Below are 23233 nucleotides of genomic sequence, written 5' to 3' on the forward strand. Positions count from 1 at the left end.
TGCTCTTCTGTTGAGACATTTAGATCGTGTTCAAAGGTCACGACTCACCTATAGACACAGAATCTGACACAAATTTTGACTTGATGGTCAAGATTCAATTTATCCCCTGAGCAAGCAGGCAGGCTCTATTAGCTCAATGGTATAAATGTAGCACTTGCACAGGACACCGGGAAACCATAATCATTTTTTTAAACAAGTGCATATTTTCACTGCCAATAGAAGAATCAACCTATGTGAATGAGGCATCACCAAATGAACAGCTTGATAAAACAAGAATTCATATTCTCATTAGGACCTACCGGAAAAATGGAGTGCAGCTAAGAAACTGGCGCTGGCAGTGAGGCACGACGTGGCTCCGCTGCAAAACGCAGAAGTCATGGTTCTACGACGACAGTGCATGGCGTTTGAGGTAACTCTGTTCCTCTACTGGGAGCTATGACACAGTGCATGGCGTTTGAGGTAACTCTGTTCCTCTACTGGGAGCTACGACACAGTGGCCCTCATTTATCAAAATAGTGTAGACCCACCAAGAAATGGGCGTACGGCGAGATCACAGCAATTGTCGGCATTTTCAGCATCATGCCATCGTGAATTGATAGATAGATCCATCGTAGACATGCGGAGCAGCATCGTCTGACACAGGCATCTAAACATGTGTATTCACTCCAAAATGTATAAAACTAATAAATAATACAATACATTATGTACAAAGACAAACAATTGTTGATGCATCAACACCTGTGTCGAAAAACAGGTGGAGTGACTCGAGTGAGGCTGCGCCACATTTTATCAACAGCAGACAAATCTCCTGCTAAAATTGACAGGGTACACCTGCTTGATAAATCTCACGTGGACGTGGGCGTAAGCTAATTCCTGGGCTAAAAAATATGCTGGTTTGTACACTTTGACAAATGAGGGCTAGTGTGCAGACTTCTCTTCCTTCTCAGCACCTGTAAATGTTTGTTGGGATGTGTTTTAACTTTTAACTTATTTTCTCTCTCATTTCTGATATTGCATTCATCTAGTGCGTTTATATCTGTCACCCTGCAGGTGAAACAGAGTGAATTCAGGGAGAAGTTCAGACGTGAAGCCCCCTTCACTTATACTGCTGTGCATCCCTACCTCAGCCTGGAGAAAGTATGTTTTACACAATGTGTTCTCCCATGATTTCACATTTAAAATAATGTGTTGTATAGCAGTTCTAAAACCTTTTCATGACCCACATCTAGAGCCCCGTGTTTGAGAAACAGTGGTATATAACATTGTGGTTATATTAAGCACAAGGTAGCGAGCCACCTTGCTTGTTGTTATATAACCGTTACGTCTGTAACCTCCAGATGTTCTGTATCCTATAGGCTGAGAAGCAGATCCAGTGTCTGGAGGAGGAGGTTTCTGCGCTGCAGGAGTCCACCAACCTGTTTGAGGTGTCCATCCCAGACTACAGAGACATCAAACTCTGCCGACGAGAGATCGTCATCCTCAAGGAACTCTGGGACCTTGTCACATATGTGCATGTGAGCGCTAATGGCAAAATATATATATATTTCTGCATACGCATATATGGTAATCGGAAGGCTTGACCCAGGGCGAGCGGGTTTTGGGGCGAGTGCTCTTGTATGCGAATATAATAATACTATATGGGAGCCTGGGAAAACAGTTGTTGTGGTTGTTCTGACCACACATTTCTTGTCCGTTTATTTATTTTTGAAACAATCTGCATTATCCATTGCCTGTACTGTTCATCACTATAATAACTATATTGGATAGATGGGCCACAGGTTCGTTTGGACATACGAGTACAAGGTTTACACCCTTCAGCACCGCTATCCACAATTACCTTGTTTGCTCCTCTCCATCCGTGGACACTTTCATTCATTCAGGGCATTCCGTGCAGCCTCTAAATGTCCTCATTAGCCACTCACACACACATTCACCTCACCTCGTGTGTGTCTTTATCTGTGCAGAGCAGTGTGGGGCTCTGGACAATGACCACATGGAGGCTCATCAACGTGAGCCAGATGGACACGGAGCTGAGGCGCTTTGCCAAGGTGAGCTCCCTGACGCATCACGCCACCTCTCCTATAGAGCACTGATTCCCAAACAATGGGTCCCAGGACCCATTTGTGGGTCGCAGACACATTTTTATGGGTCCCTTTATTTTTGTCTCCACCAGGCCGAAGGCATGGGGAGAGAGTATGTTTTGCACTCCGTCCGTGTGTGTGTCTGTCCGTCCGTCTGTTACCAGCTAATCTCCGGCACCGTAAACCCGGTCGATGCCACATTTTGCACACACACTCCTTGGATGCCAACAATGAACCTCTGCTATAAATTCTGTTATAGCGCCACCAGGAGGCCGACTTTTGAAAAACAATTTGTTTTATATTACTCCTCCAGATTCTGTCCAAAAATCCCGCAAATCGTTACACACTATCTCTATAGTCATGTGTTCAAGACGGATCTGTCCGATATTTCATATTCCATCCTAATTGGCTTACATTGGCTTTCAAAGTTTGAAGGATTGGCCCGTTTTGAATAAATGTTTAAAAGTATTTTAAACATTTATTTGTTTGTTAAATGTTCTCAAATATAAACTAATCAAATTTGTCATATTGATTCGAAAATGTTTGACAAAATATTGGTAAAAAACCCCAAAAACCAGCGGTAATCGGTATTGCCAACAAGCTGCCATCATCGGTCTGGCTCTAATCTCTCCTGCCGTCTTGTGTCACTGCTGCTGTTGGGAACAGATGACACGGTTCGTTGTGTTTACCTTCCTTCTGTTTGCGTGCAGGACATGAGGAGGCTTGACAAGGAGGCGCGCACGTGGGATGTGTACTGTGGCTTGGACCTGTATGTGAAGAACCTGCTGACGTCACTGAGGGCCGTGAGCGAGCTGCAGAACCTGGCAATACGCCAGCGCCACTGGGTGCAGCTAATTAGAACCACTAAGGTGATTAAACACATGAACTGCAATTCTGGGCATGTCATACGTTCATAATGGGCGAACATTTGGCAAAAGTAAGCCGATCTACAAGAGATTTGGTGTAAGAGGGAAAACAAGGAGGGGGCCCAGTACAGACCCCTGGGGGGCTGGGGAAGGAAGTATATAGTGTTTAAAGCAGCACTATTTTAACAACTACCGTATAGCAAGGTACGTATGTCACGCAACATTATAAAGTTACATGTTTGCAATAACAATCATCCTTCTATAAATGTATAGACTCAGGGGGGTCCCTCAGTGCTATAGGGGCTTGACTGTATTACTATGTATATTGTATAGGGGAGAAGTTTGATCCTGGCATTTGCCAAGGCAGTGGCGGCACCAAGGGACTGCCTTGGTCACCCCATGTATCAGATCAATTTTCTGTCATGAGAGTCTGGCACCTTGTGGTGATTTTTGCCATCTTTGGTTTATTTCGCATATGGTGAAGTAGGTGGTCGCCTTTTTAAGAGGCCGGAAGCAGGTTGGAGCCTATTATTTCTAATGGAAGAGTGAACGATTCTTTAGCCCCATGGTCACTGAACTAAATATTGGACCCGATCGTCACAAGCCACACAATTTTCCAAAGATTGTCGGAGAGACAAATCCGGAGAAAATAAACTTTATTATCGACCTTTCCCTGTCCCAGCAACACACTCTTGCGGGATCTAGCACCAGTAAAGACGGCCCACTTAGGAGACCTTTTGTAGGATTTGTGTACCATTTTGCCTCTAGTGGCTCCAATTGGGATGGTCTATCTTCATAAATGAACCATCTTCGTTTTCGCTCCTTCTTCTTCTGTAGGTGGACTTCACCATGACGGATAGCACCACCTTGGAGGACCTCCTGGCTCTGCGGCTGCATCTGTATGAAGAGGAAGTTCGCAACGTGGTCGATAAGGCTGTCAAGGAGATGGCCATAGAGAAGGTCCAGAGAGTTCGCTAAATAATGCTTGTCTGAATCTTCTGTTTGATCGAGTTGTGTCTCTGAAGCGGATAATGCAGAGGATAATGCACTTAATTGAAAAAGTATTCATCATGATCTGAGAGCCATGCGTAAGATATGTTCAAATATTCTGTACCATGGTGGAAGAGGATGCAAATGACAAAAGCACCAACATCAAACCAGGACCCTGTCAATTATATGAACATGGATCTCAATAAAACTTCAATTTACACTACAGTATAGATGGTTATTGCTGTGTCAGCAGTGCTACGGTGACTACGGTTTCATTTCAGGTTATAATGGAGATCAGTCAAACATGGGCGACGATGGAGTTCTGCTATGAAGACCACATCCAAACATCTCTGCCTCTTCTTAGATGTGATGAGGATCTTATCGAGACACTTGAGGATCACCAGGTACTGTACATTTATTTTAGCCTACATTTAAGGTTCTTTCTTTCTTTCTTTCTTTCTTTCTTTCTTTCTTTCTTTCTTTCTTTCTTTCTTTCGTTTTGTTCTTTCTTAATTTCTTTCTTTCTTTTTCCTGTTATTAGAGGTCTTCAAAGGTCCACCCAAACCAGAAATACCCAATACCCATATGGGTTCTGGTCCATGTCTTATGATGTGATGTGTGAAAGTGATTCTGAAAGTGATGTGTGATGATTAAGCTGACCTAGGATCAGATTACTGCAGTGCAAATTAGGGGAGGGGTGATGAGCATAAAGCTATACATCCATCCATAGGATTAAAGGTGCACGATCATGGATTCCTCCTTCATGGAGGTGAAAACATGTATCATTATAATTGCATGCAATTAATCTAATTGCCCTCATTGTAACCCACTATGTGGCTGCTGTATTCCATTATGGAGTAGCCTATAACTGGCATCTACATAGAACTGCATTTTTAACAACAATTGTCAGGTACATATCGTCGCTGTCGGGCAGAAACCTCTCATCTTCATATTCTAAACTTTTGAGTTTTCCTGCCAAGGAGGACCCCCACATTTATAGTATATTTGGCCGTAGACCCACCATCTGAAAATGTTTAGTGCCAGCGACCCCCAGAAGAGAAGATTTTTCAAAAATAGCAAATGTACAAGCTCGCAGTGCGGCACAAAGTGAAAGAGTTTTCTGAATAACATATGTTTCTATATACCAGGGGTCCTCAATAGGCGGACCGCGGTCCATGACCGTACCGCGGACCACCTCTCTGTGGACCCTTTTTCTTTTTTCTTTTTTTTTTAACTTGACAAAATAAAAGTGTTCTTTGTGCCTCAACACAATACCTCTCATTTGCTGTGAAGTTTTGGAGGGGAATATTTGTGAAACATTTTATTTCCATACTCTGCACCCCAGTATTGGTTGGTTGGGAGGGGATCCGATTTGTATAAGCTTGTCTTGGTGTGACTGTACTTAAAAATATAGAGCCCCGCTCTCCGCTGGCCGCTGCGTGGCTCGGGCTGCGTGGCATGGGACCGGACCTTAGTCTTTTAAAAAAATTATTAGTGGACCTTCAGCATTTCTAGTTGAGGACCTCTGCTATACGATATATGACTAAAATAAAAAATGACGCAGATGCTTTCCCGGTTTGGACTGCCTCCAAACAGACGAGGCCTCACGCCTTTGGTGCACTCTGTGCCAAAGGGGGGCCCGGGATCCCCTTTGGGAAACACTAATCCATAGCTGTGAGTAAAGACATCTAAATCTTAATTCAGTGTTGCTGAGTATGAATGGAGATGAGATGAGAGTGCAGTGAGGGGCTGTCCTGTCCTGACCCGTCCTGTCTGACTGTCTAACAACACTCCTGAGACCACGGAGAGGTCCCTATTGAGGCCTCTGATTTATGGCTGCTTCGGGACGCAGGACATTGTTGTACAGCCATGGTCTTTGTACGAGTACAGCACACACACCGACGGTCTCAGCCGGCAATTAAAAGTGTTGCCTCTTCCACTGTCTGCTCCTTTGTGCAAACAGAAAGAATGTTTCCCTACCTCCCCCACTGTTTCTCCCCGTCTCCAATAGTACAGCATGTCAATGAGAAAAGTATATGGAATTCACTATATCTGTGAAACATCTGTCATAGCTTCTGTTGGTGAAGAGTTTTCTCTCTCTCTCTCGTCTGAACCACCAGTTGTTTGAGTGTTTCTGGATCGAATGCCTGGTTGTTGTGTGTACAGTACACACACTACTATCTTTTTTGGCAGGCATCCTGATTGCCTCAGCCAATTACTGTGCATCATCATCCACCACCATATAGTTCTCCGGTGTACCAACTTTGATTTTGGACATAATCTATAGGAGTAAGGCAGAAAAACGATTTAGATTGTATTCATCTTTGAGTGTATGCTCAATCTATCCGTGCGTTATCTGACTGAAAGGATATTGTTGTGTTCCAGGTGCAGCTGCAGGGCGTCTCTCAGAGTAAGCACGTGGCCCACTTCCTGCTGGAGGTGTCGGGGCTGCAGAGACGGCTGACGGTGGCTGACTCGGTGCTGATGGTGTGGATGGAGGTCCAGAGGACCTGGCTCCACCTGCACAGCATCTTCATGGGCTGTGACGACATCCGCCTGCAGCTGCCCACCGACGCACGCAGGTTCCAGGACATAGACGCCGCCTTTCAGGTCAGCTCTCATTTCTCTGCTGTCGGGCAGAAACCAGCTACATTTTTCAGGAAATTAAGAAAACCTTATATATTTTTTTAAACAAAGCAATACTGCCTCATCAAAGATGGTTTTGTGAGTTTATAATTTATATTGTCAGATACTGTACTTGCATGAGAGAGGGAGAGGGGGTGGACATTGGACAGGTTGAGGGACAAAGACTTAACTGTTTATTTTTTTCAGAAGCACCTTTTGTATACTTACAGACGTAAAGAGTGTTCAATAGCATTGATTTAAGACGGCAACGATTTAAGCATTTTTCAGTGTTTACCTGAGTGATACGTGGTTGGGATATTGTACCTGATCCTGTTTGTGTGTCTGTCTTTGTGTCCAGTCCTGTGTAGTCTCGCATAACCTGACAACTATTCCCTAATCTCCGAATGCTATATAGTCTGAGAACGGAAGGTGTCATCTGTTCGTCATTTCCAGTTATTAAATATCTTTATATTGAATTTTCATTTCTGATACAGCTAGCTGTATTTGCTTTGATTATTTTGATTTATAATACATTGGAAAAAAATATATATATATATATATATATATTACAAATTTGTGCAACTGTAAAGATGGAACGGAAGCAGGCAGGAGGCGTTGCTCCAGATTGTACAGTATGACAGAAGCATTTTAAAATTGTGGGATTCAACAGTCTGGCTCATGAGACTATGTCCTAGGCTGTGTGACCTTGGGCGTACCAAGCTGAAAGGTGAACTATCTTTATACTGAACGCTTGTATGACGCTTCATTCAAATCACACCCCAAATTATAGGCTGCATACCAAAGACAAGAATATGTAGATAGATTGACATTTAATAGAGGGGGGAAAAAAACTATAATAGTTATTTATATTGATACATGATTATTATACATGCTAACCCACTTGTACAGTCACATTTCTACTGAAATGACATTTCTACTCACATTTCTACTGAAATGTGACTGTATTTGCTTATAGGAGCTGATGTTGGACAGTGCCAAGACCAAGAACGTCATTGAGGCCACCAACAAACGGCATCTATTTGAGAAGCTGGAGGATCTACAGAAAAGGTTGATGGTTAACGTTCACCTGATGATGAATATAAGTGATAGGCAGCGTTACATTTTATGCTGACTGCGGAAACATTGTGTGTATTTTACAGACTGGCGCTGTGCGAAAAGGCTCTGGCGGAGTATCTGGAGACAAAGAGACTGGCCTTCCCTCGCTTCTACTTTGTGTCTTCAGCAGACCTACTGGACATCCTGTCTAAGGGCAGTCGTCCCAGAGCGGTATGTCCACCACACACACTGGGACCTTTTTTATCCCAGGTCACTATTTTTGAGTGGTGTAAACCACTCCTACAACTGGCTTTGTTAGTCTGTCTGTCTGTCTGTCTGTCTGTCTGTGCAGAAAACATGAGCATGGTTGCTACGGTCACCCAGTTCACCCGGGTGTGATTTCATTACGTCAGACATTACGTCAGACCACAGCTGATCAGGCTATATAAGACCTTACACCACTCAGTTCACATGGGTGTGATTTTATTAGGTACATATTAAGGTTTCCTTGAGACAAGTGATATTTCTTTGTTAAAACAAAATTGTTTAAAGGTTACAGGACTATATTCTGTTATCATTGCTATAGATAGTTTGTTCGATAACAGGGTTTCCCTCGTCTCTGCAGCTCTTTATTAAGCAGAAAATAAATGTTTATGAGAGGACCCTGCAAAGATAATTCATCAGCTTTTATCCCAGTTCCAAATGTGTCTGTTCATTTATTTTGTTTCACAAGTTCCATTTGACTTGTTTATCCTGTGTCCTGTTCCTGTATGAGTTCTCTCTCCTGATTGGATGAAATTGCCATCCTGACCAGAAGAAGTATTTTCTGTTTAGTAAAGAGCTGGAGAAAGGGGGAGACCCTAACCCTAACTCTGTTAGTGAACACAGTATCTATAGCAATGATTGCTATGGCAATATAGAGCTATTTAACATGTAGAACCTTTAACTTTATGAATTATGCTGATTATACATCTTGTGTAAATTGAACCGTGTGATGTCATTTGCAGATCACATGCCACCTCTCCAAACTGTTTGACAGCATGTGTGACGTGGAGTTCTCAGAGGGCGATCATGGGGACATGGGTGATGTCGCAGTCGGCATGTACAGCAAAGAGAGAGAATATGTCCCGTTCCAGACCGAGTGTCCCTGCCATGGTCCGGTAAGATTCAAACATTCAATATCAGAGCCTCCGAAATTCACTGGTACAGTAGAAAGTGTTGAAGAAAAGTGTACTCTCGTCTCTATCTAAAGGGACTGGTATACAGTACATTGTTGTGCACTGGTATCGCACATACTATCACGATTACAAACTAGAAAGATGCAATTCTGGGGAGATTGCAAAGTGTGGTTGTCCCAATCGCTATATGCCCCTGACACTCATTTTGGTGTGCACACCTGTGAGCATGTGAAAGTAATTCGTAGGGTTTGCAACAAACGGTTAACTTTTTCGCATTTGCGGCGCCCCTATGGATGAAAATGGAATTTAGAGAAAATCACACTTGTGTAAAGTGAGGGGCGCTCTTATCATCGTACATCATCATACATCATCTCATTCCGGCCAATCAGAATTTGCGTCCCCACCTTCGTCTTCAATTTTTGTGTTTACGCAATGTTGTTGTTTAGACAAACACTCAAAACTGGCCATTCATTATCAATGGCATTTAATGTTTGTGTTAGGACAAGGTATGTTTACACACACCATCAAATCCGGACATTGGAGGGTCTAGCATCCCTCAATAATAGCAAGTTTTGTCGGCCCGTAAACAAGGAAGTGAATCGCTGCACACATGCGCAAAACATATCCGGGAGCTCTGAGCAAGGCGTGGGCCTAGCAACGGACGCTGTACAAAATGGATTTTAGCAGTCGCGTTTTCTAAATACGTCTCTAGATGTCCTGGGCCTCCTACGGGTGTAATTATAAAGATGTGTGGGGACGTCCTGGGCACAATACGTGTTCATAATTTCATGGTAATAATGGTACTAATGAGGGAAGGGCTGAAATCTTACTAGTATTGGAGGCCAATCTGCAGCCATGATGTCACTGCTATGACCACAGCCATTTCCATATTTGGGTATACTGTGCGAGACAAATACACACACAGAGAAACAGGGCATACACAGACCGTCAGATATACAGAATTATACGTGTCGAAGACAGACAGACAGACAGACTGACTGGCTGAGAGGCTCGAACACATGTTGAACGGTCCAAATGGAACATAATATCGACCGCCCGGAAGCCTAGGACACATCCCTGATGTCGAACTGGACTCTCTGAGATACTGATCCTGTAAGACCCTGACATAGAACTGGATTGCCTCAAGACACTGGCAGTCTCCTGTAGGACACTGAATAAGATTCTGATCCTATAAGACACTGAAGACAGCGAGCAGGTTCCCAAACTTATTTGGCCGTGTGCACCCCCTGCTACCTCCTCACATAACTGACCAACCCCCCTGTGTCGTTGTATTTGCCCTGAAAATCATAAATTTTTACCCGACATCTGCTACCGTCAGGTGAGTTTCCCAGAGCTATGGTGCGAGCGGCCTTGGTCACGGCCACCAGCCTGGCCCTGACGGGGGCGGTGGTGGCCCACGCCTACATCCTCAAGCAGCAGTTCTACCCCGCCGTGGTGTACCTGGGCCGCAGCAGCCCCAGTATGGCCGTGCTCTACCTGCAGGGGGCGGTGCTGCTCTACCTGCTGGGCCGCCTCCTCCGCGGCGTGTTCTTTGGCTCGCTGCGCACCGCCGAGACGGAGCGCCTGGTGGAGCGCTGCGGCTACGCCGTCACCGAGACGTGCGTGGCGTTCACGGTGTTCCGTGACGACGCGTCGCCGCGCTTCGTGGCACTCTTCACGCTGCTGCTGTTCCTCAAGTGCTTCCATTGGCTGGCCGAGGACCGCGTGGACACGATGGAGCGCAGCCCGCGCGACGCCGCGTCGCCACTGTTCCACCTGCGCGTGCGCTCGCTGCTGTCCCTGCTGGCCACGCTGGACGTGCTGTTCGTGCGGCACGCCTGGCGCAGCGTGGCGAGCCGCGGGCCGTCGGTGCAGCTGGTGTTCGGCCTGGAGTACGCCGTGCTGCTGACCATGGCGCTGACCACGCTGGTCAAGTACCTGCTGCACAGCGCCGAGCTGCGTGGCGGCCACCAGGGGGCGTCCGCGTCCTCCTGGCACGACAAGGCGGTCTACATGCTTTACACGGAGCTGGTGACGGGCGGCGTGACGGCGCTGCTGCACCTCGCCTTTATCTGCATCATGCTCTGGGCGCACAGCTTCCCGCTATTCGCCACGCGGCCGCTCTACCTGGCGCTGCGGGCGCTGCGGAGGGCCGCCACAGACGTGGTGATGTCGCGGCGCGCCGTGCGCCACATGAACGCCGCGTACCCCGACGCCACGGCGGCCGACCTGCGGGCTGCCGACGGCACGTGCGTGGTGTGTCGGGAGGAGATGGCGCCGGCAGTGGGCGGAGCCAAGAAGCTGCCCTGCGGCCACATTTTCCATGGCGGCTGCCTGCGCTCCTGGTTCCAGAGGCAGCGCACCTGTCCCATCTGCCGTGCCGACGTGCTTCACACGGCGGCTCCCCATTACCGCGCTCAAACCTCGGCCGAAGCGTTCGCCACGCCCCCTGCTATCGTGGCGGCTCCTGGAATGCCGCTGCCGCCGCCTGGCTTTCCTCCCGTCACCTTGTTCCCCGTCTGGGCTCCCTTCTCTTCTGGAGCGCCCCCTGGTGGTGGTATTGGTGGTGCTGCTGACGCGGAGGAGGCCACGGGGGAAACCCCGTCCGCTGCTGCGGGGGAGACGCTCCCTCCCGGCTTCCCCGGTTTCTCCTTCCCGCCAGCTCCGTCGTGGCTGCTCCATGTGCCGCCGGCTGCTCCTCCCTCCACGTTGTCCATGCCTACTCCTCCTCTGACGGGGCTGTCTGAGGAGGAGAGGCTCCAGTGTCTCCAGGACATTTACTCTCTGCTGGACGCAGCCATGCTCAACATCCACCACTACCTCAGCAGCCTGGCTGCTGCTGCTGCTCTTCCTCCCGGCCAGGAGAACCACTCACAGAGCCTCTGGAATGCTGATGCTCCTCCATCCAACCAGGAGAACTCTGAGCTGGAGTGAGCCCGTCAGGCCCCTGCCTGGAAGACAGCCTGTACCTTCAGGTCATGGTCCAACCCCAGTAGACATTCAAGACATTCAGGACAGGTACCTGAATGCCCTGAATGTCTACTGGGGATGTCTACAGAAGGTACCTGCATGTCCATTGCTGTAATTGGTGTTTCTGTGATGCTATTAGACAAGGAGGGTGTCTTTATTTATTACAGAATAGTCATTTAAAAACCTCCTAGTCACACGCATTGATTATTATAACTAACATGCAGTACACCTCATATTCCTGATTGAACAGGCAGAATGAGACAGAGCTGAGTTGCTGACAGAAATGTGGGTGTGGTGATCTGTCCAGACTGGTCAACTACACCTGCGTCACAGAAGATCAAATATGTCCTTCTACACGGTGTGTGTCTTGGTGAATGTTGATGTCTCCACCAGTTTCTCTGAAGCTGACAGGAGATCAGTAGAGGAACACATGGAGCTACTGGGGGACAGAGTCTTGAGACACTCTGATTCTGTTCACAATGAGATTCTGGCTGGGCGAGAGATGTGTTGAGGAGTACATAGTCTGAAGGAGAACCTCTGAGGAGGATCCTGGAGAAATGTGGCTACAGATACCATGTACTAGACTGCATCAATCAGGACAAGTGAAAGAGATGATGGAGAAAGTAGAAGACGTGGTGACGAGGAACAGAAGACACTTTGGGCCTTCAGACTCCAGAGAAGACGGGTCTGTCAGTGGCACAGGACACCTCAGGGAGGGACATGACATGAGACGAGACAGAAGACTGTTTGAAACACTGAAAGGAGAGAAGACATTATCCAATGAAGAATGGAACAGCCTGGAAGAATAGAGGAGGAAGGGAGGAGGAGAGAGGATGTTGCAGTTTGTGGCAGGCTGACCATAGATCCCTTTTTCCCGGACATGTCCTCTTTTGGGGGGCTGTCCGGGTTTTTTTATAAATTCCTTCAGATGTCCGGGGTTTTGCGCGGATCTGTACAGGGTACATACACTTTAATGGTACAGTCCATTAAAGTGTATGTATTTACAATGTACGTTAATGGTTCGTTTGGAAAAACACTCCGAGAGGCACACTTCCAGCCCCAACCCCGGAATGTGTATTATTCATAACTCAATTCTGCCTCGCGACATGCAGATAAAAGGCTTGCTGTTGCTGCACTGTACTGAAATCTCTCTGTGAATAAATTCAAATTTACGAAACACTGTGACTATGCCATATCACCATTGGAATGCAGAAAAAATTAGGCTACTGTTTTGGTCTGTCGCAAATAAAAGTTCTGACAACACACTCATGAATTGTCAACATTAAAAAGCCTACAGCTTCGTTTGGTAGATTTCGGAAGAAACGTGTAACGTATTTGAATTCCGTTTGAACCACGAAAAAGCCCAACGTTGTGTGAGCTTGCTAAAAGTTTAAATCACGTTTCTATGACAAAGTATGCCAGAGTAATAAAATCCCATATTCTCTATGGGAGAAAACAAATATAAATAAAGTCAAATAGTATAAAAGTATAAACTTAAAAAACAAACAAAGAAAGTGCTTACTGTATGTTTTGTACTGATAATTAAAATCTACAAAGTAACTAAGGTTTTCAAATAATTGTAGTGGAGTAAAAGTACACTATTTGCCTCTGAGATGAGATGTAGAAGTAAAACTATTAGAAATTGGAAAAACTCCAGTAAAGTACAAATACCTCAAAATACAGTACTTGCATGCACTTTGTTACTTTACACCACTGGTTAACGCGTTGCCTTGCCCTTGCATCAGGTGGAGGTCTGGCTGACCCGGCTGGAGAGCGCCATGAGGGCCAGTGTCAGAGGTCAGCTGTCCGAGGCGGTGTGTGTGTACGAGGACAGGCCAAGGGAGCAGTGGGTGCTGGACTTCCCTGGCCAGGTAGCCCTCACCGGCTCTCAGGTCTGGTGGAGCAACGACATGGACCTGGCCTTCGGGAGGCTGGAGGAAGGCTTCGAGTCCGCTCTGAAAGACTACAATAAGAAACAGGTGGGTTTTATGAGGATTTATTTTTAAACATTGTCTTTATAGATTTGTTTCAACTACTGTAAAGGAGTGGTTCACCCATAAATGTCTAAATGGAGGCTCCGCAAGTACTCTGCCGACAGCAAATTATTGGCTTAGGAATGTGGCAACAACTAAAAATATCCATTAATTCAAGGCTTCATGCAGTGTGTAATTTATGTAATTGGGTGAACTACTGCTTTAATAAAACGTATATACTAAGTTGACTAGGGTTCCCCAGGGATCTGTATACTTGGCCTCAGGTACTTTATTACACAAAACCTCTTAGCCAAGCTTGTAGATTGAGCTTATAAATCTGCTATTTTCACAAAATGTAGTGATCATGTGGTTAAATTAATTGCATGTTATCCTGTTGTAACACGTCCTGTAAACTGGACAACTAAAACAATTTAGCCAACTCTCATCTCAAACTCTGACTCGAAAGAACAAAAAATGATCTACCTTGGTTTTACAGAAACACGTGATGTTTGCAAAAGAAATACTGCAAATCAAAACGTTGCTGTTATGAAGCACTTTTTTGTTTCGTTTTTTGAAGCTGTCAACTTCAAGATGTATAAATTGTAGGGATCAATCACAAAAGGCATAAATTGTAGGGATAAACCACAAAAGACAAGACGGCCCGGCAGCCCAGACCACGATATCATCTCTTTCGGGTGGAAACCTTGTATGTCCAAAACTGTTCCTATTCAGGATTCAAATAAAAAAATAGCAAAAGTAGCAGATCGTAGTGCGTTTCGAACTTGTGGATCTGCTACTTTGAATGCTTTTGTGTGACGCTGTAGTGTGATCAAGTAGGGTGTTGATTTATGAAAAATAAAAAATTAATTAAAACATGGAGATAGGAGGTTTCTGCCCCACAACGACGGTATTATGTTTACTCCAAATACTCCAAATGCACCTGCAGTGGAGGTGGGTACAGCTGTCAGGTCACACGCACGCACGCACGCACGCACGCACGCACGCACGCACGCACGCACGCACGCACGCACGCACGCACACACGCACACACGCACACACACACACGCACACACACACACACACACACACACACACACACACACACACACACACACACACACACACACACACACACACACCTGTTCCATTCTGTCCCACAGTCAGTGTGACCTGAGTGGAAGGCTTTGGGGGTTCACTAGCCATGCTGTGGGGCTGAGCTCACAGTTGGTGTATTATAAATGCTGTCAGTTTCATCAGCGCTACTTAAGGTTAGCATGTCCTTGGCCCGCTGTTTGAATAATCTCTCTCTCTCTCTCTCTCTCTCTCTCTCTCTCTCTCTCTCTCTCTCTCTCTCTCTCTCTCTCCCCAACTCTCTCTACTACTGCACTGATTGAATCTGCTGTCATGGGCCAACTGGTGATAAATGCAGGCCCTCCACTTGTGTTTTAGTCAAAAGAGGAAACGGGAGTGTGCGAGATTACTTCTCATTTGACGTGATGTTATGAGGGTCCAGAACACTGTGTTCATATTATTACATTGGGGCAGTGGCACACACACGCACACCCTTTGATGATGAGGTTCATGCCTATTTGGCCTACAGACAAGAATGTGTAACCTTGCATAATGCAAGCAATGTCACTTCTGACAGAAACAAATGGTTCTAAAACGTTATACACGTGTCGGACGGATGAGGAAACCTCGCTCGGCACACTGTAAACACGTCAGGCTACTATTCTTTGCATAGCTTTCAATATTAGGGCTGCAACTACCGGTTATTTTTTATTAGTGGTTGCTGTATTGATTACATTCAATCAATCAAATATTCGAGAAGTGTGTCAACGTCAAGGTCACATTTATTTGTATGTCCCAATCTGGGCAACTCAATTTAAGGCAGATGATAAAAAAAAACCCTCTAAAAACACAGTACATACAGTAAACACATACATAAACAAGAACAGATATGTACATTATCACAAGATCCAGATAATATTAAATATAAAGTGTAACTACAACCAAAGTGCAACCAAAGTGCAACTACAACCATCCTCACCACCCACCCCCTGACAGCTAGCCTCCTGCTTCCGTTGTTGATGGCATGAATGGAAGTTCATTCAAGTTTTGTTTATTCTCGAAATTACACTGAGTAATCAAACTCATTTTCAGTGTCATCGAGTAATACAATATCATATAGAAAAAATAGAAAAAACACCACAATACATCAGAAGATCAGGAAAAGAAACACAAAAGATATACATACATATACATAGGTTTTCAAATAAAAAGCTAAGACAAATTTCAATACGATCTCAACTGTACCAATGTGGCTTCAATGTCGTTTGCAGGTCATTCCAGTCATTCCAGAAGTAGGTATGAATGAGAATTTGTACCTCTTGTTTTTAGTTGCAGGGTTTTCGTTCCCGATCCGATCCCGGGATCCGATCCCGATACCACAATTTCTGTGTTAGCCGATACCGATACCGAATACCGATACCAGAGAATAATATTTATGATAATAAAAAATAAAAAAATTACTTATTTTATCTCGTGTTGTTAATAGCAGACTCCTCACTTGCAGTTTGGGCATCTCCAAAGCAAACTCCACATGCCCCAACATTTTATTTACATCCCTAGCCGGAAGGCAATAATTAATATTCTAATAGATCTTTTATAATCGACTAAATTGTTTATACTGATTAAACACTTAAGCCCTAACTGTTGCACCCTCACTTTCTTTTACTTACCCAGATTGTCCAGCTGAACTCGCTGATCAACATGCTGCTGGGAGATCTGAGTTCTGGAGACAGACAGAAGATCATGACCGTCTGTACCATTGATGTCCACGCCAGAGACGTGGTGTCCAACCTCATCAGTCTAAAGGTTAGATCATGTGTTCTGAGGCCCCTTCTCTACTCTACTTCTCTACCACAGCCATAGGCTTGATCACGAGCGATGACGAAACAGCCTACAGGAGAGAAGTGGAGAACCTGGCACAATGGCGCCAGGAGAACAACCTGGTTGTCAACGTTGACAAAACTAAAGAGATAATCTTTGACTAGAATGGGTATTGAAACAGGTCTAGAATAGGTCTTTGGTTGATAGATCACGTGTCTCTTACTCCCCAGGTCACCAGCTCCCAGGCATTCAGGTGGCTGTCTCAGCTGCGTCACCGCTGGGACGACACAGAGCAGCACTGCTACGCTAACATCTGTGACGCTCAATTCCTCTACTCCTACGAGTACCTGGGCAACACCCCCCGGCTGGTCATCACACCCCTCACAGACAGGTAACACCCCCCCCCCCCCCCCCCCCCCCCCACTGGTCATCACACCCCTCACAGACAGGTAACACACACCCCCCGCCTGGTCATCACACCCCTCACAGACAGGTAGCACCCCCCCCCCCCCACTGGTCATCACACCCCTCACAGACAGGTAACACACAACCCCCGCCTGGTCATCACACCCCTCACAGACAGGTAACACACACCCCCCGCCTGGTCATCACACCCCTCACAGACAGGTAACACACACCCCCCGCCTGGTCATCACACCCCTCACAGACAGGTAACACCCCCCCCCCCCCCCCCCCACTGGTCATCACACCCCTCACAGACAGGTAACACACACCCCCCGCCTGGTCATCACACCCCTCACAGACAGGTAACACCCCCCCCCCCCCCCACTGGTCATCACACCCCTCACAGACAGGTAACACCCCCCCCCCGCCTGGTCATCACACCACTCACAGACAGGTAACACACACCCCCTGCCTGGTCATCACACCCCTCACAGACAGGTAACACCCACCCCCCGCCTGGTCATCACACCCCTCACAGACAGGTAACACACACCCCCCGCCTGGTCATCACACCCCTCACAGACAGGTAACACACACCCCCCCACCTAGTCATCACACCCCTCACAGACAGGTAACACCCACCCCCCGCCTGGTCATCACACCCCTCACAGACAGGTAACACACACCCCCCGCCTGGTAGGGATGTGTAAATGTGTCAAAAATGAAAATCGATTAGCATAATTCAATATTAATCGATACATCGATAAGCCCCCCCCCCCCCCCCAAAAAAAGAAAAGAATATATATATTTTTTTTAATGAACCCTACAAATAAAACAATTCTTCCCCCCAAGGGGTACCCAAGTCAAAAAAGTTTGGGAACACCTGATGTAGATGCTTAACAATAATTTTAACTCTTGAGAGTTAATAAGGGTCCATTTGGTTACTAACTCCATCTTTTAAATGAGGACCACTGGTGGTCCCTGGACCAGTGTTGAGCCAATTGATCACCATAGCAACCCCAGCCTAGGCCTGATTAGGTAAATTCCCAACACCTGCTAAATCCTCCAAACATGTATCTTGATTGGAATCAATCTCCACTCACACTCAATGACTCACACTCCTCATGCAGCTACACAGACACATTCCAGGCACACTTTGGTAGGCCTATAGCCCTGTCCTGTTTGGATGACAATATTGCCTTTCCAAAAGATTTTCATAAAAATAAAAAAAATCAATTATCAATTATTAATTTTCATAATCGATTTCGGGTCCTGTTAACGATAATCGATTAATCGATAAATCGGACCCATCCCTACCGCCTGGTCATCAAACCCCTCACAGACAGGTAACACACACCCCCTGCCTGGTCATCACACCCCTCACAGACAGGTAACACACACCCCCCACCTAGTCATCACATCCCTCACAGACAGGTAACACCCCCCCCCGCCTGGTCATCACACCACTCACAGACAGGTAACACACACCCCCTGCCTGGTCATCACACCCCTCACAGACAGGTAACACCCCCCCCCCGCCTGGTCATCATACCCCTCACAGACAGGTAGAGGACTTGACTCTACTGTGTGTACTGTAGGTGTTACATCACACTGACCCAGTCTCTACTGTGTGTACTGTAGGTGTTACATTACACTGACCCAGTCTCTACTGTGTGTACTGTAGGTGTTACATCACACTGACCCAGTCTCTACTGTGTGTACTGTAGGTGTTACATCACACTGACCCAGTCTCTACTGTGTGTACTGTAGGTGTTACATCACACTGACCCAGTCTCTACTGTGTGTACTGTAGGTGTTACATTACACTGACCCAGTCTCTACTGTGTGTACTGTAGGTGTTACATCACACTGACCCAGTCTCTACTGTGTGTACTGTAGGTGTTACATCACACTGACCCAGTCTCTACTGTGTGTACTGTAGGTGTTACATCACACTGACCCAGTCTCTACTGTGTGTACTGTAGGTGTTACATCACACTGACCCAGTCTCTACTGTGTGTACTGTAGGTGTTACATCACACTGACCCAGTCTCTACTGTGTGTACTGTATAGGTGTTACATCACACTGACCCAGTCTCTCCACCTGACGATGAGCGGAGCCCCGGCCGGCCCTGCTGGGACGGGGAAGACGGAGACCACTAAGGACCTGGGCCGAGCCCTGGGGGTCATGGTGTATGTCTTCAACTGCTCTGAGCAGATGGACTACAAGGTCAGGCTCACACCATATGAAATACTAGACTAGACTCTGCAGCGGTCTAGCCGTCTAGTCTGTCTGTTTGTCTTTGTGTCTGTCTAGATTAAGTCTTGCAGACGCTCTACAGCGTATATGTATATACTGTATACAGTATATATATGATACATTTTTTCTTTTCTTTTTTTTTCTTTTTATAAATCAACGCTATTGAACACCCGTTTACGTCTGTGTGTGTGTGTTAGTTAAAAAATATTGAACCAATGGAAAGTATTAAAATGCGCTTCTGACAAAACCAGCTATTGGGTCCTCAAATGATCCGCCAAACCAGCTAACTCCACCAGAGGGGGTCACCCGGGTCAGCTGTTCTTATCAATGAAGGACAAAACCTCCTAACTCCACTTAGGCTGGATGTTTTTTTTCTTCTAATAATGTAGGAAAATAAATTAGATTTTTACTCGAGTCGTGACCCCCAGAAATTGTTCCGTGACCCAGAAATGTCCCAACCCACTGTTTGGAAACAATGCTCTAGAATAGATCCTGTGATCCACATGATTCAGTTTGCTTTTACATTTACGATAATTATTCTTTCTCTAAGCACATATTTCTGTCAATTCTGGAATATATATGGGGTTCTTGGTCTAATGTTCTTCTGCATTCTGGTATGATTTTCAGTCCATTGGAAACATCTACAAAGGCCTGACACAGACCGGTGCGTGGGGATGTTTCGACGAGTTCAACAGGATCTCTGTGGAGGTTCTGTCAGTGGTGGCTGTGCAGGTCAAGACCATACAGGACGCCATACGCACCAAGAAGAAACGGTACGTCACTGTCACTTCTTCTACAACAGTGCTTTTCAACCCTTTTTATATCGAGGCCCATTATTTATTTGGCATTTATTGAGCCACTATTTGATGAGATTTAGCTTCTCAGACCCAAAACCTAGAATAGAGGGTATGCGCGTGACATCATCATCATACCCGGAAGTTATGCGGGAGCGCCTATTGAGTGGCCGAAACATACATACATTGACAGCCCATACATATCTGATTGCATTAAACAACGTTAAAGGACGTTAAACTCACTTTGCCACTCGATTTGCCACTCACTTTATACATGCGCATACCCTCTATATTTTGTTGTTGTTGAATAAGATTTTGTCCACAATTCCATTCTGTATTGATGTGGTACCATAGGAGATACAACAGGCAAACGTACAATACTTGAAAAATAGCAGTTTGAAATACCTTCGAGAGTAACAAAGTTTCGTATCTTGGCGTATTTCGAAGTGAAACAGGACATAACATGAGGAACATGAGGAATTTGATTTGAATGTTTTCCTACCGTAAAAAAAACATTTAGTTTTTATGCACCACGGACATTATCTGGAACAATCTCCCAGAAAACTGCAGGTCTGCTGCCAAGCCTGCCACTCTTGGAACGTTACACAACTAAAACGTTCTGTTTGCCACTGCCTGTGATTGAGGTTTGTTTTATGTAGTCCAAATGTCATTGTATAATTGTGTTTTCTTTGCTTGAAGTTCTGTGTAAAGCAGTAAGCCCATTGAATTGCCTTGTCTCAGAAAATGGCTGCACTGAGAGGGCTTTCGGAATGAATAATGGAGTGAAATGACAATTCAGGCTGAGTGTCGGGCTAGTTGAAATGTTCTCTAAAAATAAAGCTGTCTTATGTTTCCTACCACAGCTTCCTGTTCCTGGAAGAAGACATCTCATTGAAACCCTCCGTAGGGATCTTCATCACCATGAACCCCGGCTACGCAGGCCGGACGGAGCTCCCAGAGAACCTCAAGGCTCTGTTCAGGTTGGGAGTGAAGGCAAAACCATACAAAACAAAACATGGGCGTAGTAGAGTCTTTTTTTTTTTGGCTTTATTTTATATTTTTTATGAAGGACAGACAGTAGGCTGACAGGAAATGGGGAGAGAGATGGGGGGAAGACAAGGCCGTCGGGATCGGGAGTCGAACCCGCGCACACTGCCAGACTGGATTACCAGCCAAGGTGCCTGGACCACTGAGCCATGGCCCAGGCCGGCGTAGTAGAGTCTTGCTCGAGGACACTTCAACACTAACTCTGGGGGAGACCGCGATCGCACTGGGAAACCTTCCGGTTCCCAAGCGGCCACTCTACCTCCTCAGCCACTGCCACCCCCAGCCACTGCATCCTATAGTGTTTTTAGTTTCAATGTACAGATTATAGATTTTTCTTTAGCGTTTGATTTATTACCTCGTGTTTACCTTGATTACTGTGGGCGACTGTGGGCGACTGTGGCTCAAGAGGTAGAGCAAGTCCAATGATCCATGGGTCGGCGGTTCGAATCCCGGCTCCTCCTGGCTACATGTCGAAGTGTCCTTGGGCAAGACACTGAACCCCAAATTGCTCCCGATGTGCTGCGGTTGGTACCTTGCATGGCTTCCGCCGCAATCGGTGTATGAATGTGTGTGTGAATGGGTGAATGTAATGCACAATCTATGTAAAGCGCCTTGGATAAAGGCGCTATATAAATGCACCATTTACCATTTACCATTTACTGTAAATCACTCTGGATTATGAGCCTCTGCCAAATGCCTAAATTGTAAATCAAACACAAAAAGCAAAAACAAATATGGAGGCAGCAACGATATGTGATGATGGTCCAATTGGTCCTGCTTTTCAGACCCTGTGCCATGGTGGTGCCGGACGTGGAGCTGATCTGTGAGATCATGCTGGTGGCCGAAGGCTTCCTGAGAGCCAAGCTGTTGGCCAGGAAGTTCATCACCCTGTACACGCTGTGTAGAGAACTGCTGTCTAAACAGGTACTGTACATCATCACCCTCTACAGTGTAGAGTAGTGGTTCCCAAACCTTTTTGCCCAAAAGATAGATTAGATGTTTGCCCGGGACCAAAGCTAGTGAAAATAGCAGATCTACAAGCTTCACGCCACATTGTGAGCTTGTAGATCGGCTATTTTCACTACTTCTTTATTTGTTTTCTAATTTATGGAATTTCTTAGATTTGTCTTTGATTTCTTCATGAAATTACTGAAAAAAAGCATTGAATTTTGTTTTTTATTCATGAACTTAATGAACTTTTTTGGGAATGTTTTGAAATAATAATAAAATAAAACCAAAATGATGTAGGAAATAAAAAAAGTAAGTAGCCTTGCCGAGCCATGGGGCCCATAGGGCAGGAGCCTATCTCCTGTTTCTGTAGCGTGAGGCAGCTTGATGTACAAGTACACCCCCTGGACACGACGCTAGTATGTCGCAGGGACTTACCCCCAATCCAACCCTTGATGCTGAGTGCCAAACAGGGAGTCTTTGGTATGACCCGACCGGGGATTGCACCCCGACCTCCCAGTCTCAGGGTGGACACTCTAACCACAAGGCCACTGAGCTGGTAACAAAAAATAAAGGGACCCATAAAAATGTGTCTCCGACCTACTGTTGGAGAGTCTGCACCCTGTTTGTTTGTCTCTACATAGTGCAGGTATATACTATTGTATAGTGTTGTTCTGTTTTGACGGCACTTCTCATTACATTTTTATTGCCTTGTATTGCTGTATACGACTGCTGCACTTTCTTTCCCTACTCCCCTTACCGCTTTACCTGTAACCCTGTAACTCAAATTAACTGCTCGTGACTATCAATTGATTGATTGATTGATTTTTTTTGCTTGGTCTTTCCATCTTCAGCACTGCCGTTTACTTCTTGTATACAGGCCGAAGCTGAATAACTCTAAATCTACGGGGCTCTCCATGGTTTTGACATGTTCAATGTTCGGAGGTCTTTTCTGATTATCCGGTGATCTCGATTGGAACACGTTTTCTAGAGCAAGGATGGCCTCATTTTAGCTCGCTAGCATTGACGCTAATATTTAGCATCTAAAATGGACGCCACAAACGGACGTGCAACACACTGAAACCAAGTAGATCCGGGTCGGCAGTCAAGCGTTGGCTCTTGCGTCCACCAGGTGGCAGTGATACGGT

At 45.9% G+C, this 23233-nt stretch overlaps 1 protein-coding gene across 1 annotated transcript in view; it reads left to right on the forward strand.

Annotated features, from left to right (window-relative positions):
* Positions 1–23233, forward strand: part of LOC306924990 (dynein axonemal heavy chain 11) — a gene marked incomplete at both ends in the record, with an annotated part of 114158 nt that overhangs the window by 17329 nt on the left and 73596 nt on the right. The window contains 18 exons of the mRNA XM_079503670.1: positions 293–409; positions 1051–1137; positions 1356–1514; positions 1965–2048; positions 2792–2950; positions 3785–3907; positions 4219–4341; positions 6323–6547; positions 7539–7630; positions 7723–7849; positions 8626–8778; positions 13512–13745; positions 16485–16616; positions 16862–17022; positions 19110–19266; positions 19924–20069; positions 20954–21070; positions 21923–22061. Coding sequence (XP_079359796.1) covers positions 293–409; positions 1051–1137; positions 1356–1514; positions 1965–2048; positions 2792–2950; positions 3785–3907; positions 4219–4341; positions 6323–6547; positions 7539–7630; positions 7723–7849; positions 8626–8778; positions 13512–13745; positions 16485–16616; positions 16862–17022; positions 19110–19266; positions 19924–20069; positions 20954–21070; positions 21923–22061 — 2535 coding nt within the window. The remainder of the gene's footprint in view (positions 1–292; positions 410–1050; positions 1138–1355; positions 1515–1964; positions 2049–2791; positions 2951–3784; positions 3908–4218; positions 4342–6322; positions 6548–7538; positions 7631–7722; positions 7850–8625; positions 8779–13511; positions 13746–16484; positions 16617–16861; positions 17023–19109; positions 19267–19923; positions 20070–20953; positions 21071–21922; positions 22062–23233) is intronic.

This window comes from Electrona antarctica (assembly GCF_951216825.1).
Source record: "Electrona antarctica genome assembly, chromosome: 6".
In the NCBI taxonomy this organism is placed as follows: Eukaryota; Metazoa; Chordata; class Actinopteri; order Myctophiformes; family Myctophidae; genus Electrona; species Electrona antarctica.